This window comes from Globicephala melas, chromosome 1, assembly GCF_963455315.2.
Source record: "Globicephala melas chromosome 1, mGloMel1.2, whole genome shotgun sequence".
NCBI classification, from domain to species: Eukaryota; Metazoa; Chordata; class Mammalia; order Artiodactyla; family Delphinidae; genus Globicephala; species Globicephala melas.
In genome coordinates, this window is record NC_083314.1 from 114,336,280 (window position 1) to 114,355,845 (window position 19,566).

At 34.7% G+C, this 19,566-nt stretch overlaps 1 protein-coding gene across 8 annotated transcripts in view; it reads right to left on the reverse strand.

Annotated features, from left to right (window-relative positions):
- Window positions 1-3,771: 3,771 nt before the first annotated feature.
- Window positions 3,772-19,566, reverse strand: part of PRKACB (protein kinase cAMP-activated catalytic subunit beta) — a 142,840-nt gene continuing 127,045 nt past the window's right edge. For all 8 annotated transcript variants that reach the window (XM_060303499.1, XM_030866053.2, XM_070044851.1 and 5 more), the window contains 2 exons: window positions 11,897-12,061; window positions 3,772-6,020 (listed from right to left, as the gene is read on the reverse strand). In XM_060303499.1, the coding sequence (XP_060159482.1) occupies window positions 5,895-6,020; window positions 11,897-12,061 (291 nt within the window). In that variant the 3' untranslated portion in view covers window positions 3,772-5,894. The remainder of the gene's footprint in view (window positions 6,021-11,896; window positions 12,062-19,566) is intronic.

Here is a 19,566-nt window from a genome sequence, read left to right on the forward strand (position 1 = left end):
ATTAAAAATCTTCCAACAAATAAAAGCCCAGGACCAGATGGCTTCACAGGCAAATTCTGGCAAACATTTAGAGAAGAGCTAACACCCATCTTTCTCAAACTCTTCCAAAATATAGCAATGGGAACACTCCCAAACTCATTCTATGAGGCCACCATCACCCTGATACCAAAACCAAAGATGTCAGAAAGAAAGAAAACTACAGGCCAATATCACTGATGAACATAGATGCAAAGATCCTCAACAAAATGCTAGCAAACAGAATCCAAGAGGATATTAAAAGGATCATACACCATGATCAAGTGGTGTTTATTCCAGGAATACAAGGATTCTTCAATATATGCAAATCAATCAATGTGATCCACCATATTAACAAATTGAAGGAGAAAAACCATATGATCATCTCAGTAGATGCAGAAAAAGCTTTTTGACAAAATTCAACACCCATTTATGATAAAAACCCTCCAGAAAGTAGGCATAGAGGGAACTTACCTCAACATAATAAAGGCCATATATGACAAACCCACAGCCAGCATTGTTCTCAATGGTGAAAAACTGAAACCATTTCCACTAAGATCAGGAACAAGACAAGGTTGCCCACTCTCACCACTCTTATTCAACATAGTTTTGGAAGTTTTAGCCACAGCAATCAGAGAAGAAAAAGAAATAAAAGGAATCCAAATCAGAAAAGAAGTAAATCTGTCACTGTTTGCAGATGACATTATATTATACATGGAGAATCCTAAAGATGCTACCAGAAAACTACTAGAGCTAATCAATGAATTTGGTACAGTAGCAGGATACAAAATTAATGCACAGAAATCTCTTGCATTCCTATACACTAATGATGAAAAATCTGAAAGAGAAATTAAGGAAACACTCCCATTTACCACTGTAACAAAGAGAATAAAATACCTAGGAATAAACCTACCTAAGGAGATAAAAGACCTGTATGCAGAAAAGTATAAGACACTGATGAAAGGAATTAAAGATGATACAAACAGATGGAGAGATATACCATGATGCTTTGATTTTTAACGCAGTGAGACTCACTTCAGATGTCAGACTTCCAGAGCTGTAAGATAACTTGTGTTGTATTAAACCACTGATTTTGTGGTAATTTGTTACAGTAGCCATAGAAAACTGACATATTAAGGTGATCATTTGCTGTGAGCATTACTACCCCCTCAATAATGACAATGAACCAACTGGGGGTTCCCTCACTAGACCTTTATCCCCATTCCCACTTTCCTTTTGGCCATTTCATTAACATCACCATTAAGAGATGAGCAAAGACTCTAAACTCAACCACTCTTGTGTGTTCAATTTTATGTTGTATTATCAAAAGGATAGCTTGATGCCAAGGGTAAGTCTGACCAGGTGTTAGTCGTGGTTTCAGTTACCCGTGCTTTCCCCCACTCTCATTAGCTACTGTTTCCTGTTTCCTGCTAATGTTCCAGGAAAGAATAGAAACAAGCAGCAGGTGCAGTGAGGTCTGTGAGTACACTTTTTTTTTTCTTTTTGGCTTATGGTAAGTATTAGCCAAGTATAAAGCATTTGAAGGGAGATGATGAATTCAAGCCGTTCACCAAGGGAGTACACTCAGTGGGTGTACTAGTTTGTTAGGACTGCCATTACAAAATACCACAGACTGGGTGTTTTAAACAACAGAAATTTATTATCTCACCTTCCTGGAGGCTAGAAGTCCAAGATCAGGGTGTCAGCAGGGTTGTCTTCTTTTGAGGCCTTTCTCCTTGGCTTATAGATGGTCATCTTTCTCTTATGTTCTCACATGGTCTCCCCTCAGTTTGCGTGTTCTCTCTGTCCTAATCTCCTCTTACAAAGACACCAGTCTTATTGGATCAGGGCCCAACATATGACCTAATTTTACCTTAGTTATCTCTTTAAAGGCCCTACCTTCAAATACAATCATATTCTGAGGTACTGGGGGTTAGGACTTCAACACAGGAATTTTGGTGGGGCAAAATTCAGCCCTTATCAGAGGGCATGAAGTCTATTAAATAAGCCATATAGAAAATGTTCAGGAAAGCTAAAATCACAAGTATTTAACTTCACATCCAATATTTGTGTGTAAGAGAAAAGTTAAGTGAATTTCAAATGATGATAGTTCTGGAGTGAAGATATGCCCAGATTTTTATAATTAGTTACACAAGGAAGTGAGGAAACCAGAATTTATATTAAGCCCTAACAATGATAAAATGAAGCAATCATAAAAGTAGTATCATGTTATAAAATGCATCAATATTTATAAATGTTTGTAGTAACAAAGCAATAAAAATGGTAAGCTATTAAAATAATTACCTAAAAATGTATTTCTTGAGGTAAAGGACAACTATAGAAACACACATTAATCAACCTGGCTAAAACCGGAAGAGGTAATGGTGAAGCGCAAAAGCGCCTCTAAAGAAAAAAGTATAAATTCATAGTTCATTATTACAATAGTATGAGGGCTCTTGTAGTGTCAGTCTTTTAAATATGAATATTTTCAACATTATTTTAAGAATAATTTAGACTAACAGCATCATGAAAAAGCAGAAACACTTTTAGATACTATGGAATAAATCTAATAGTTTTTCAGTAAATACACAGTTGGAATAGACTAGTGGACATTTGACCCTCTCTTGCTCTGTTCTCACCCAAATACATAAAAGCTAGGAATCCATAAGCATCTGTGGTGTATGCAGAAAATAAATCAGGAAATAAGGGCACTAAATAGAATCCAAGACTCAATAAATTGTTTTATCTTTTCAAGACACTTTAATTTTGCAGTTATTGATTAATTATAAAACACAGTTGTTTTCAGCATTTCCTAGCTACAGTAGTGCATAGGAAATTCCATTCTAAACAAAGAAGTAATTAATGAAATAACAACACACCTTAACATTTTACATTGATAGGTTACAGTTTACAAGGTGCTTTCACGTACATTATTTCATTTGATTCTTCAACAAGCAGAAAAAACAGTGGGAAAGAAATATGATTTTTTTAGGCTTACAATGAGTATTTTCAGGCCAATGGGCAGTCACTACAAGAACATATCAGAACAAGACAGCAGTGCCCACAAGCCACAATATCTTTTTGGTAGGCTGACAGTTTGATATCAATTGGATATTTAGCATCAGTGAAGGAGGAAGGAATCAGAACAGACACGAGGTTCTCATGATATTCAAAGAATTGTAAGAACACTGTAGAGTAAGGAGAAGAAAGATGCCCTAAAATATAGCCTTACTGAGACTTGCTTCTAAGCATGTTATCCCTTCAAAACGTCAAAAAGAGTCGTCACAACATGTGAAAGTTAGAAGGGACCTTAGAAACTGCCTAATGGAACTCTTCCATTTCATAGATAAGAGAACTGAGGCCAAGGTCATTGCTGATAGTGACAGACCAGGCTTGACAGATGCCTTGACTTTCAGTCTAGGGCTCCTTCCTCGACAATGCCGTGTCATTATTTCTTCTGTTTCAAATAACGTAATCTGATATTAAATACTGATTCATTCCACTTATTTATTAATCAAACTTTTATCTTATTTTTGGCTCAATTGTGGCTGAAACTGGGAGTTTTATATAATTCTAAGATATTCTAATTCAATGTACTTGAGTGGTCAGAAATAGACTCCGTTGATATATTTGAAAGCTTACTGGTGTCCTTTAAATGGAGAGTTAAAATGGAACGGCTAAATATCCCTCAAAACCAATGTATGCCTAGGGTAATCGACCTAGGTAGATTCTATAGCAAATTGTGCCGGGCAGTAGTAATTTCATATTTTTTTTTTTTTAGAATTCATAGAAATCTTTTTAATTACTGAAAACTAAAAATGTAATAATCAAAATGTCACCCCCATGATTTACTAAAATTATTTTGTAATAATTTTACAATAATATACAACAAAGGTACCATAGCATTTATAGCATACATATAGAATACATGATGAGCATGTTCTTGGGTCTAAATGAAATACAAAAAAAGTAATTAAAATTTTTTAGATTTATTAACATGATATATTTTTGTTACATAAAACTTGCTACAGCAAAGTATTTCATATTTTTCTTGCACATTTTAAATATAGGTGACCAACAAATCAGTATCAGCTTTTAAGTGACATGACCATGCAGAAACACTTGACAACCAAAAGATGTACAGACTGATAAGGAGAATATCTCAGACAGATTTTTTCAGTGTCTTCAAAGGTTTTACAAGGGTGTGGTACAGATGAAAAGAAGTAGAATCAGTGACCTACCTGCACCGATAATGAAGCAAATAGAGTGCTTATATACATTAAGACCAGTTTGATTAAACACAACTCATCTTATATGCATATAAATTGATCATAAAAAATGAACACAGTTTATTTTCAACTATTTTGGTGTGTTGTTTTAAGATAGGTCACTGACACATAGAGATAAAACCAGACAGGAAATTTAAAAGCAAAGAAAAAACATATTTAAAAAACTGAGTTAAGCCGTGGAGTCTCAACAAACAGTGAACGAAATGTGCAAAAGTGCTTGAAATTTCCACATGACAGCAATGATAAGTCAATTGGCAAAAAAGTATATTAAAAAAAACTAAACTCAAATACTAAAATTGTATCTGCATGATCATAATTCCATTTACTGAAAGAAGAGGCAAGAAATTACAACATATCTAAAAATACCACACCTCAAAACTAAAACACAGTTGTGGTAGTTTTATAAATTTTGTCCCCTTTCCTCATTGCTGAGGCATAGGATGAAAGCCAAAGTTGCAACAGGGCCTCTACCTCAGGCTGACAAATACAGTACACCAGCATAATCACCTGACAACAACTTTTGTTCTTACTGTGACAAAACAAAGCAAAGCAAAGCAAAATAAACAAAAAAACCTCTATATTTAAACAAAAGTGCCTCTATATTGTTTACAAGAATCAAGCCACTTGTTTGACTTAGCTAAGTATTTGTTCACTTAATGTTCTTTTTACTTCATTTCTCTTCCTTTCAAAAGTTTACAATGGGGACTATTTGAGAAACTTAAAAATGTGTCACTTTCATTAGTCATGTTCTATTAAAATACTGGCTAAAACCCTTATGGAAAGTTAAAGTTTAGAAATCTTAGAACTCTTCTCTGATACCTACATAAATGCTGGTATCAAGTGAGAGAACCTGGGCGATGATGATCCATATCATTAGCTTTTCCTGCAAAGGAGACACGCTTGTCATACTGCACAGGCTGGTCGCTTATTTACTCGAGGGGAGGATGACAGGAAAGGCGGTGAAGTGAAATAGAGCTTCTGATCTGTAGGAATCCAAATTGCTGGGTCTAGCTACTCTGTATTAGTTCTAGGAAAGTTATTGTTTTATTTGTATAAATATCCTTGGTGTAAAGACATTCTATCTTCAAAAATTGTCCAGCGTTTTGGCAAAACCTAATATGAGCTACTCAAAGTAAAAATAATTATTAGAAAGTATATCCTTAAGCAACTAACAAAAATATTGGTAAGAACTACTAAAAGCAACATATATCCTTCCCTTCCAATGTCACATAGCCGTAACACTGCCCATCTGCAACACCAGCAAAATAAAATGAAGCACTATTTGCAGAAAAATTAATGAAAATGAAACGGGAAGAAATGGATTTAGGAGAAGAGGAGAAAGACGAACCAAAGAGAAGCAGGAAAGTGTCTAGTTCTGTGTTATGGCACAGACAATGCTTGCTTAGCGGTGCCTTGTTACATAGTTGGATGTAGAGTGCACAGACGGATGACGGCAATAAAGACCTCACTCAGTCGCTGGAATGAAGGAACTAGGTAACTGCTTCGACAAGAACGGTCTCAGCTCTACCTTATCTCTTAACAGAGTGCAAAGACTGAGTGTGAGCTCTGATGTCATCTTGTTGCTCATCTCTAAAATTCACAAAATTCTTTTCCACATTTTTCTGTTATAGAGACACGGATATCTTCTTCTTCATAGTCATCAAAATTGCTGGTATCTCCAGAGCCTCTGAACTTTGGTATGAATGGAGCTTCAACCTATAATTGAGACAGAGAGAGAAACAAGAGTGATATTGTGATTTATAATAAGAAATATATATTTGGTCTTTGTGCCAGTTACTGGCACAAAGCTCCTAAAACCCTTGGATTTCCTGAGTTGAGAGTGGCAAAAAGTGTCTTTTGTTATGTTAATGAGGTGTCTTTGGGAAAGCCCCTAAGTAACCTAAGGATGGAGGCTGGTTCCCAGGGGACCCAACCCTGTGATTAGAAGGTTGGAACTTTCAATCCCGCTCCCTGACCTTCTGGGAGGGGAGAGGGACTGGAGACTGAGTTCAGTTACCAATGGACAATGAATGAATCAATCATGCCTATGTAATGAGGCCTCCATAAAACCCCAAAAGGAAGGGGTTTGGGTTTCGAAGAGCTCCTGGGTTGGTGAACAAGTGGGGATTTGGGGAGAGTGGCTTGGAGAGAGCAGGAAGCTCTGAGCCCCTTCCCACACACCTTGCCCTGTGCCTCTCTTCCATCTGGCTATTCCTGAGTTATACCCCTTTATAATAAGCTGGTCACCCAGTAAGTAGTTTCTCAGTTCTGTGAGCCACTCTAGCAAATTAATCGACCCCCAGGTGTTTGTGGGAATCTTGACCTATAGCCCATTAGTCAGAAGCAAAAACTGGACTGGCAATTGGTATCTCCAGATAGATAGTGTCAGAAGTGTTAACTGCTTGGTGATATGGAAAAAGAGGAAAAACAAATGCCAGAGAATTTCCAAACAAACACTAAGGAAAATAAATTCCGCCTATTTACTACACAGTGGCAATCTTTAAATGCCTTTAAGTCCCTAAAAGATCACAACATTAAAAGAAGAAGCAAACTATAGGTTTGCTATTTATCTCAATATTTTCATTCAAGGAATGGTACAGGCCAACAACAATACTTGAGATTTCTAGGATAATTAACTGCTGGCATCAAAATGCTGGCACTTAAGGTTACAGAACTCCAGTTTTTCCTGTATCAGTTCTTTACTTCTAAAGTCCATTTTCTATCCCCTTTTCCTTAATTCCTTCCTCCTGAGGTTACAGATAATTCAGATTTATTTTTAATCATTTTTTTTAAATTCCCAACACTATTTTGTTAAAATAGCTGGCTATCAAAAATTTCTGAGAAATTTGAAAAAAATCTCTTTTAGAATTACAAAATTGTTAAATTCTGAACAGTTTTCTCTTTGGATCCTAAAAATAAAATGTCTTTCCATTACTTAAAATATGGTCTGTATAAAGATAATGCGGTGTACTGAATATGTTTGAGGAAAAGATGTGAAAAATTGAAACAATAACACCACAATTTACACAGCATCTATAATGTTTACTAACAATTATATGCAGGCTGTTTCATTTCTTCCTCAACATAACACTGTGAGGGAGGCAGGGAAGGTAGCCTTATTCCCATTTTACAGATTATAAGACAGAAAGTTGACCAAATTCATGTGACTAATAAGTGGCTAAAGCAGGTTTCAAATTCATTAGGTCTCCACTTCCAGTCCAGAGCTGTTTCTAATATTTATACCAGTGGTTTCCAAAGTTTTTTGATTTATATGCCCTTTAGTAAAACATTTTTGAGTATATATCACCAATAAATGTATAGTTATTTATTTATAAATTATTTACACACATGGCTGAACTATTATAAGATACACACAAACAAGACATCTAAAAAGAATAAGGTAAAAAATAAGTAGGAATGGGAAGTCTAATATCTTATTGTTTGCCAGATGGTTGCCTATGTGCCCTGCATTGGGGCCTGCAGTTCTGCACTGCACAGAAGAATGGGCTAAGCAGACAGTCGCCTCATGTCTACTAGCAAGGCAGCAGTTTAGGATCACACCTACTGAGACAATCTCTGGAAAACGATTGTACAGTTTGAGCTGTCCAGGCCATTTTCTCCCATTTTTTGTCTTTCTGCCAGATGCCTTTGTCTATTTCGTTGTTCATGAGCACTTGGTCAGAGAATAAAAAAGGACTATGAAAACTATTCAAATTTACTATCATTTTTGTACTTCTCTACATACTTAGAATTGAGATGATAGTAAAACAAATGGCTATGTTAAAGTACTGAATTATTTCTGTTTGTAAATTATCCAGAGAGCCCCAAGTCCATTTTTGTTAATCATCAAGATTTGCTATTGATCAATTTGCCCAATAAAATAACCTGTTTGTTTTAGTGTGCTACTTCTTGGCAGATAAGCTGTTTACTACCTGAGATAAATCCAGCCCTTGGAAAGCACTGAGCAGTAGAAGTTCTACCCATTTTAAGAATAATTGTTTAAAATACATGATATGTAAAGATTAGTAAATGTTGGCTAAAATAAAATTGAAAATATTCATTATACATCATAAATCTTTAAGATACTAATAAAAAGTACAAACTTCAACAAAGTCTAATCAATTCATCTAAATATAGCATTAACTAACAATAATATAATAAATATAATATAAATAGTGCTAATTACAAAGGGATATAAATGATTTTATAGGAAAATATAAATTTCTATAATTGACTTTATAAGAGGCAAAAATTTGAAGAGGCCAATATCCACAGGAGAATTAATTTCTTAAAATTTCCAAGGTATAAATATAATTCCTATGTTCCTTAAATTTCCCAAAGAATAAGAAACATGGAAAATTTCCAGACTCATTTTATGAATCCATATAATCTCAACTCCAGAAAACAAAAAGTATAGATCAATAAAACTTATGACTATGGAAGTAAAAATCCTAAATAAAACTTTAGCAAATTGATTTTAGGCAGATATTAAAATAATAATACCCTATGATTAAATGATGTTCACTTCAGGAATGTTAGGATATCTCACTGATGTAACTCCTTATACTAATATGTCAAAGAAGGTAAAATACGGTACACTAGCAATCAAGGATATTTCCTTAAGCTGATCAGGAATACTTATCCAAGACAAATAGCTAATTTTATATTTGGTGGTAAAGCATAAAAGGCATTCCCATTCAAAAGAGAAACAAGATAAGACAGCTCAACAGGCCCACAGTTCTAAAATATTATTCTAGACATTCTAGCATATATAATAAAACAAAATGGAAATAAAAGATACAAATATTGAAAAAGAAGAGGCAAATGACACCTCCACCCACTGTGATTATCTGTCAATAAAATCCAAGGAAATCAATAACAGAATTTATTTAGTAAGGTAGCCAATTGTAACAAACATAGAAATGTTTTCTCCCTTGTGCTCTTACAATGGACGAGAAACACATTCACAGTAGCAACCAAAATATAAATTTAAGGAATAACTTTGAGAGAGAAATTGGATCTGTATGAGGGAAGGGGTTTCTAAAACTTTATCAAATGACAGAAAATATCTGAATAACTGCAGAAATATAACATGCTCATTAAAAAGAACCCTAAAGATTTTGGTTCTCTTCTAATTAATATACTGTAATCCCAATTAAGATCCTCCAGTACAACATAAATATTTGGAAAGACCAATAAAACAGAGGAGTTATTGTTTAATGGGTACAGAGTTTCAGTTTTGCAAGAAGAAAAAGTTCTGGAGATGGATGGTGGTGATGGTGGCACAACAATATTAATGTACTTAATGCCACTGAACTGTACACTTACATATGGTTAAGATGTTAAATTTTACGTTATGTGTACTTTACTACAATAAAACTGGAAAAAATTGAATTATGTATTTTTCATAAATATTTATAAGAATTCCACATATTAAATATATAAGTATTTTGAAAATTGAAATAAAAAACATTATAAAGCTACATAAAATGGTGTGGTGGTGTGGTATACAGTACAAGAAGAGACAAAAAGAGCTCATAAAAAATGAAGTTCAGAAACAGACTGAAGTATATAATAATTTAGTATTAGGAAAGGTAGAGTTTCAAATAAGCAGTCAGATAATTATTATTCAACAAATGCTAAGAGGATAATTGGTTAACTATTAAACAACAATAACAAAAAGAAGTTAGATCAAAAAGCACTAAAAGAAAATGTAGATTAAATAAGTCACCCAAATAGAATCTTGTAGTAGGTAGTAATTGTGATGTAATGGCCTGAAGCTAAGGGGAAAATGCAGGGTCGGAAGAAGTAGATCTACTACTGAAGGTGGTCACTGAAGTCATGGGAATGGACTGTGGTGAGGAAAAGCACAGAGAAAAGGAATAAATATGCCAACTGTTAATAGAGGTGCTGTCTGGATGATGGGATTATGATGATTTCAAATCTATTTACTTAACAGATTACCTGATGATAACTATATGAAACATACCTCAACCAGAAAGAAAAATAGAGCCTGGACCAATCTATTTAATCTTTCTCTCCAAACTACTCTTCCTTTTGCATCCTCTACCTTAATACAAATCTTAAGGATGAGAAATCTGATGCTTTAAAGTGGTTAAGTAATTTGCTTGAGATCTCACTCCTAATGGTTGTCTGATCTGGGATTCAGATCAATGTCTACCTAACCCCAGAGTTCATGCTCGCTCTCTTCTGCCTTCTGAGGCAGAGTCTTCCTACTCCAAAATTGATCAAAGCATGAAAGTTAAGCATGTAATATGTAAAATCTATGAATATCTTATGAAACAATGTACTGTTGAGTGGTTTGGGGCTTTATTTTAATAACCATGTTAAAAGGCCTTCAAAGGGGGTAATGTGATCTTGGAATTGGGAATCTGAAGAACTTGGAATCAAACATAGGCATTATTTAGCAGCTGTATGATTATGTTTAAAGCAGTTAGCCTTTCTGAGCTGATTTTCTTATCAGTAAAATGGGGAAAATGGTACCACTTATCCCATAGGATTACTTCAAAGATTAAAATGAGAGGTTACAGAGTTGCTTTCATTAATTTGAAAGTACTGCACTGGTGCTAGGAAATTTAGAAAAAAACATGAAAATATAAAATATTTATTTATTAGATCTAAAATCTATTTTAAATTGCTTTGGACCTTGTTCTTGACTACATAACACAACCAGCTGAGATAATGATGCTAACGGCTATGTTTCAATGACTTTAATGGTTAGAGAGTTTTTGAACCCCTTTGAGATGCAAAGGCTGTACTGCACTCACATTGTCTTGGTCTTGATATATTTTCTATTTGCTGCATTCTAAAATTCTTTTAATGTTTTTAAAAAAATCTTTTATAAAAAATATAAATTAGAAAAACTGTGCTATTAATAATTTGAGCATTTACATTTTTTTCCTAAGGAAATTCACTCATGTGGCTGCATGGCATTATTAAATATGACAAATTTCTGAAACATTAGAAGTTTTTGTTTTATGAAAAAAAAGAAAAAATTAACATATTCAAGATGAAGACACTTTATTCATACAAACTATCTTTAACTGGGCATTTAAGAAGCAAAAGGAGAGATGAAAGTAATTCAGCACCGCAAAATCTTTTCTTAAATGTCTCAATTTATTACAAAGGTAAAGTAATAATGACTGAAAAATATCTGATGAATCCAGCACTTAAACGTTATTATATCTGGCTGTATGCCAATTCTGGGTACGAGAATATATTTGCTTACATATCATCCTACTAGTGTGGCTTCACATCAGTTTTGAAGTGCAAACCATTACGACATTGTCTAATATATAATTGTCATGGCATTATGAAAAGAGGCATGGGTAGGAAAAATTTAACCAGGAAAACATTTCAATTGGTGGTCAAAATAGAATATACACTTTCCCTTCTATCAAGGAGAAAACTCATTTTTAAGTTGTGGGCTATAAAGGTTAAGTCCTGCATAAGATTAATTCAAAAGGTAAAAAAAAAATAAAACCATTTGTTAAGTTAAAGATACCTCTACTACATATAATTTAAACAGCAACTTTTAAAAAGCTTTTAAATTAAAGAAAGAAAAGGCTCACCTTCCTCTGGTAAATAGCAATCCAATCAGTTGTGGCAAACCACTTGTGAGTTTTTATATCACTCACACCATTCTTTAGATTTCCAAACCGCTTCGTCAGGTCCACCTGCAGCAGGTTCCTTAGAAGGTCCTTGAGATCTGAACTGAAGTGAGAAGGGAATCGAACCTGCAAAACAGACCATGTGGTAAAACACACATTCCAAAATTTTTTTTTGAGGTGCTAGATCATTATATAAACAAAAATATAGGGGCTTCCATGGTGGCGCAGTGGTTGAGAGTCCACCTGCCGATGCAGGGGACACGGGTTCATGCCCCGGTCCAGGAAGATCCCACATGCCGCAGAGCAGCTGGGCCCGTGAGCCATGGCCGCTGAGCCTGCGTGTCCGGAGCCTGTGCTCCGCAACGGGAGAGGCCACAACAGTGAGAGGCCCACGTACCGCAAAAAAAAAAAATAATAAAAAAAATAAAAAAATGTAGTGATGACCTTCAGATATTTTTAACTACACACTTCAGTCTCCATAGTAGTCTTTAAAAAAGAGAACTGAGTCAATGAATTAAAACTGTTCTCTTAGGGCCTTGTTTTGGTCATGGACTCTCTTTAAGAACATGGGCCCCTCTCCAGAAAAATGTGCATAACTACAGAACTTTTCCAGCAATGTCAGAAGGTTTACCCATCTTCAAGAGAGACCCCTTGGATCCCACATGATAAATCTTGTGTCTTAGCAACATACAAATTTAAACTTGCAACTTAAATAGAAAAACACCATATGAAAGATATCAGTATGTACATTTTTGAAAGAGATGATCAAAAAGGAAGTCTAAAAATGACTATAAAAATCCACACTGCCTTTCATAGCATAGGAAACTACTTTTCTTTTACTTATGAGTGACTTTTAAAAATAATTCTGCTATTATGCAATAGTGCAAAAAATGATTTAGATTGGTTTAAAAGCATTTTCCACTTTCTAAACTGTGAAGACTTTACAATTAGTTGACTGGCCCCCAGGCTTAAAAACAAACAAAAAACCCCCAAATAACTGAAGATGTTATATATCAAGTAATCAATAAAATAAAGTACCAGTCATTGGAGACCTAGGTCTACTTTTTGTTTTGTTTAAACACATTCTTCTCCTCTCTCTACTCCAACCTAACTCCCAGTTTTCACCCTATTATTAATATGGGTACTGAAAAATTAAATTAAAATGAGTACTACTAAAGGATGATATTAGAAGAAACAGCTGCATCTATGTCTCCTTACTCTTCCTTCATTACTACCACCTCTCCATTATCCTTTTCAACTTGTGTTCGAGCATTTCCACTGCCCTCTTCCCCATCACACACACAGGTATGTATGTGCATATATCTACATGTGTGTGAGCACATGCACTTTCATTTTAATCCCATTTTCCTATCGTGCACTTACAGGTCCCATTTCATGTTCCCACCTTCACTAAATACAAACATTATTCTCTGGATTATCATGGCCTTAACTTCAAACTGACCATAAATCTCTGAAGAAATGCTTTAAAGGGTTAACAGATCCATTTCTGAACTTGCATTCTTTCTTTTGTTCTCTACAAGTGCCACCATCACCTTATAACTTGCAATGTGCATCATTACATTACCTCAGGTGATCTTCACAGTACACTCATTCATTTAACTATGCTGAAGTATTTGTGCATGTCTGTCTCGCCCAGACTGTGAGCTTCTGGAGGGAAGGTACTATGCTATTTTTGTGTTTCTATTCCCAGGATTTATTAGATCACTTCAAATAATATACTTCATCCATTCCACAATTACCTATTGAGTACCTACTATGTACCAGGCACTGTTCTAGGTGCTGAATATACAACAGTGAGCAAAAACAAAGTCTGATTTCTTGGTACTTACATCCTAGTTGGATATGACATACTTGGTGAATATGGTATTAACTCTGTTCTAAAGATGGAGAAACTAAGATTTCAGAGACATTATATACCTTACCCAATCATGACACTATAAAGTAGCAGAGCTGGGATGAGAAATCTTGTCTTACAGTTCCCAGCCTCATGAATTTTGCTCTTTATTACATTATCTTCAAACATATAGAACTTCTTAATTTATATTCTGACTTTGAAAAAGTTCAACATACTTGATATACATTCTCATGTTCTCAAAGCAGAAGTTAAATCATTAGGATGCAAAGCTAGAAATCTATGGCAATGCTAGATTCATAACCATAGTCTTCTGATTGCCACTCTCATGCTATTCTGTGAATAAATGTTTCTCAAAGTGTGGTCCTAGGGACCACTTTCATCTAAATCAACTGGGAAGTAGAGGATGATAATGCAGATAACTGGGGCTTATCTCAGATGTTAATGGTATTGGGCCTGAAAATCTGAGCTTCTATCTCCAAGTAATTCATCTGTACATGAAAGCTTGAGAAGCACTATTTGTAACACTATTTACTATTTATACAGAAGTTTTATTTTTTCTTCTAGTGACAGATCAAAAAACAATTTTAGTGTAAGTAATAAACTAAGTCACCATCATACCAGAGGAAAAGTAGTATTGTGTCAAGCAAACAAAGACTATTTGAAGGCTGAAGGTTTGGGGTCAACTCATATTAGCAACTAAAAAAACTTCATTTTTGCAAAGCCTATATTATTACAGATTATTAGAGGTTTTATGTTCTAAAAAAAAAAAAAAGATGTGAACTACCACCCTCTCTAGTTTTTGCTTTTGACACAATGGCTTATTAGAAGTTAGGCACTATGCCAAACAGTTTATATTCACTGGCTCATAAAATCCAGAACATAACACCGAGGTAAATACGATTATTATCCCCACTTTACAGGTGATGCAGTTAAAACCTACAGAGATTAAGTAATTGGCCCAGATTGCAGAGATAATAAGTGGTAAGGCTATAATTGCAAACCAGGCTCTCCAACTCCAGGGTATATACTCTAGTTTCAGGTTGTTGTCAGGAACCTTATAAAAGAATGAAAATTTCATCTTAAAAATACTTGCTGCACATTTCCTCATTTATCCTACTTGGAGTAAAACCTAGAGAATATAGGGTATTCAAAGACACACTGTCCACTTGAAAAATACCACGATTATTTATACAATGGTTATATTCTAATTTTGTTTAGATTCCAAAGGAATAACTCATTTGAAGTATACTTATCTTCATTTAGAATAGAGTTTGCATGAACTGTTCAATATAATGTATCAGTTATTCTCCACTTCATGATGTTCGGAATGGCAGACAGTGATGTACTACATATAAACTATCTTCTGAATTCAGGTAATATACAATGCAATGGATAAAGAATATATACACCTGAATAAAGTAGTTTTTTATGTAGAATGCAGATACAGTGATGGTCTTGAATTAGTTAATGAGAACATTTATTTGGTTACTCCCCAGAACAGTGATTCTCAAATGGGGAATGGTGGTAGAGGGTTGTGATGGTAGATATCAGAACCATTTGGGAATCTTTTCAAATTCTAGACATGTCCTCCTCATCTCCACATCACACCCTCTTCTTCCCCAGAGATTATGATAGGTAGTCCACACTCCCATAGTAAACCATGTTAATGATGGGAATCTGTCATACCCTTAAAGTCTACTGGAGGGGAAATAATGAGAATCATTGTGAAAGTATTTTTTCCATGATTGTTCTGAAATGTAATCAGAAATGGAGTTTCTTTGTTGACTGAACTTTCCAAAGTGCTATGTTGATGTATCAACTGAAATTAGCAAACTAGAAAATAAATGAAATTATGTTTTAAATGCAAGACCTTTATTTATAGTATGTTAACCTGGAAACACCAAAGACTTCTATAATGGGATGATTCAAAACTGTATCAAATTTTGATACTGTATTGTTTCTATCACTGTTATCAATTATAACTGCTGTAGATGTCAAAAGTAAAATCAGAATTATAGAATATTGCAGCTAGAGGGAGCTTAATTTAGTCTAAACCTTCATTTTAAAGATGAGGAACCTTCTTTTTTTTTTTTTTTTAAAGAAAGATAAGGAACCCTAGCTTCAGTGAGACTACAAACTCAGTTAATTTCGTTGTTGGGAAAATAACTTAATTCTTTTGACTCCTACGTGTTTCTGCAGTCCATGATAGCACAAAATATATGACAGGGCAAATAATGTGAAAATAGCTGTAAAGAGCTAGATATGGAAAAGAGACAGTCTAACCCCTTTCAACCAGTAGAGGTGAGTGATAAGGTTATTGGAAACTGGCATTATTTAACATGAAAGAGGTGTTTGTGCAATATGTACTCCCTAGAGTGTTTATTGGGTCTTCTTTCCCCTAATATTTCCTGTTTAGGAATGTTTTTCAACCCTTAGAGACCAAGTTACTTCTGAGTTTCCTAATGATATATTCTTGAGAATAAATCTATTTCTACAGTGAGGTACAGACACACACAACAAGCTTTTAACACATCATGTGTATCAAAATCATCTGTAATAATTTAAAAAATACAGATGTTTGGAATACACAGAAGACCAACAGAATCAGTATCTCTGAGAATGGGCATCTATTTCATGAAAGCTTCATGAAGGCAGAGACCACAGCTGATTTGCTGTATCCAGCACTGGTCTGTCATATACCATGAGCTTAATAAATATTTAATGAATGCATGAACTTAAATTCAACAAACACTGATTCAATACCATCTATGTGCTAGGCACTGATGTGCTTGGGATAGAGTAGTAAACCAAAGAGAGACAAAGATTCCTGCCTCCACAGTGTTTATATTCTAGTGAGAAAGAAACTTAACAACAAGAGTGACCCTTTAAAAATGTTGTTATCCTGACAAAACCTTGCTTTGTAAGGTCTTTATTTTTTTACTCTGAAGAAAATGGGGAATCACTGCAAAGTTCTGAAAGGAGTAACAGGATCTGACTTAATGTTAGAGAGCAGGTGGTAAGAGGTAGTTGAATTCTGCATATATTTTAAAGATAGAGCCAAAATGGTTTTCCTGTGCATCAAATACGGAGTGAGGACTCCAGGGTGTTTTGTCTTGAGTAACTGAAAGTAGCTGAAAGGATAATGTTGCCATCAACTGAGATGGGAAAGATGGTGGGAAGAACAGATTAGCTATGGAAAAGAAAAATCTGTCAGTTTTAGGTTGAATTTGAGATATTTATTAGACCGCTGAGTGGAGACTTCAGGTAGGAAGTTGGATACAAAAGTCTGCAACTCAATGAGTCACGTATGGACAGAAAAAATGAATTTGGGAGCTGTCAGCTAGCATTAAAAGTCATAACGAGAATGAGACCACCAATAGAAGAAATGCAGGAAAAGAAGAGGATCAAGGCAAAGAGATTTAGAAGGAAAGATGAGTAATTCAGGAATAAAACTAAGATTATGAAGAGTCACTGAAGCCAAGTGAAGGAGTAATGAATGAACCACTGAACTAGATTCTGTTTCTCTTTTTCCACAAACTAGCTTTTATCTTTGGGCAATTCTGAGCCTTGATTTACCTACACATAGGATAAGGGAGTTAAATTAAGTAAAATGGAACATTCTTGTCATCTTAAAAATTCTACTAAGCTATTTCTTTAGTAGAAAGAATATCTGGGTTCCAATCCCAACTCCAGTTACATACATTCTCTACGCTTTAGGGCTAACTCTTTTACCTTTCTGAGTCTCACCTCATCTATAAAATGATAAGAGTATATTTCATCTGGCAAGTATGAAAATAAATTAGTTAACTTTTATGAAACGGCCTTTTTTTTTTTTTTTGGCTGTGCCATGCAGCTTATGAGATCTTAATCTTAGTTCCCCAACCAGGGATTGAACCCAGGCCCAAGGCAGTGAAAGCACCAAGTCCTAACCACTGAACTGCCAGAGAACTCCCTGTGGAACTGCCTTGCATCTTGCAGGCACCAATTCAATACATGTTTCATTTTTAAGTCTTTTCATTAGGATAATATTTTAATGAACTGAAGTTGAATTTCTGAATCAAAGAAGGAACCTGGAAGTCAGCAATATCTATCATTATGTTTCCAGACTACCCAAGGGCACTTGTGCTAGAAAAGTCATTGGAGAGTGTAAGAGGTTCCTCTTTTCTTCTTGTCTCATGCTCCACCTGTTAAATTTGTACAACAAACACTCTCTTCTTTTCCTAAGGTTCTTAAATTTGATAGAGGCAGGGAGAAAATGGACAGCCATAACCGTTTTGTAAGGACAGAATTGTGAATATAGCTGATACCTTAAACAACTTTGTCAAATTATATTACATAATATGTTAAAACAACTGTGAAATTTACTCTGAATTAAGCAAACGGAGTATTGTTCTGCTTTCAGCACTGATTATAAAGTCTTGTACATTTTAGTTTTAGGAGTAACTATTACTTTCTAAAAATGTAAGAAGTTACATCCAGAAAGCAAATCAGTGCATGTTATTATAGTATCCATACTGGGTGATTTAACTTCACTGACTCTTTTTTAACTTTAGAAATAAAATAAGACCAAAATCAAGTTTGTCTACACTCAGCTTAATCACAGAAATTACAAAGTTGATCTTTGATTGAAGAAGAGAAAAATTTTACCACTATTCTTCTGCAATTTATAGAGGAAAAGATTGTTCAACCAGTAACATTATCTTTTATGCATCAGGGTAAAATTTACTGGGCTTAAATGACTCAAAAGAGTTTGCATACAGTAAATAATCTGTTAACTTCTGTCCACATGCATACTGGAATAAATTTTGAGAAATCCTCTCTCTAAATTAGTACAGTTCAAGAAATCTACCATCCCAGTAAAAAAATTATCTAGAAAAACTGAGCATATACATTAGTTAATTTTTCAAAACACATAACAACTTTTCATACATTAGGGTTCCTAATAGATATGGTGCTAAGTTCCACACTGCCTCATAGGACCCAGGGAAAGTTTAATCAACCTGGATCCTATATATAAAAAGAAACATCTAGGACATTAACAAAATACTTATAAATATTAGTACCATGATTGTGGGCTCTCTGATCTGTTCTTACCTATGCAGAAACAGTGCACAGACATAATGAATTCAGATGGTTGCAAAAGGTTATTACCCACCCCATCCTCATTCCATCCCCTGCAAAACAAGTTGGAATCATTTGCCCATAGGACCCCTAAGGTAAAGACTGTCTCAAAGCAGGTATTAAGAAGAATTTTAAATGTCCACAGCAAGGTGTTAAAACACGGTCCTGTATTTTATGTAAATGGTATAACTGCTTTTGTACTTCATGAAAATAACTCCTGCATACTGTTAAGTCTCTTTAACTGTAGCCATGCCAAATTGAAAATGGCATTTTAATTTCTCCAAAAGCATTAACAATGGTGCCTTAGAAAAAGTGTAGTGGTATATCTGTATATGTGTATATTACTTAGGAATACACAAAAAAGAGAAAATATAGCAGGCCTGAGACTGGTACCCTTTAGGAAGGCCTGCCTGCGAGTTTGGCAAATGGCAGGTATCTGGGAATTGGAATGGTGATTCAAAGTGCCAGACATTGAAAAGAAACTTCCTTAAATGACATGAGTGGCTCACTGTACCTAGACTGTTGGTACAAATAATATGGTTTATGCTGAACATCTGTTTTTGTTCTGGGAGTCTGGGATTTTGCTATGTGTTAGGTAGAGGGTGTATATGTAATCCCAATAAAACCCTTGGGC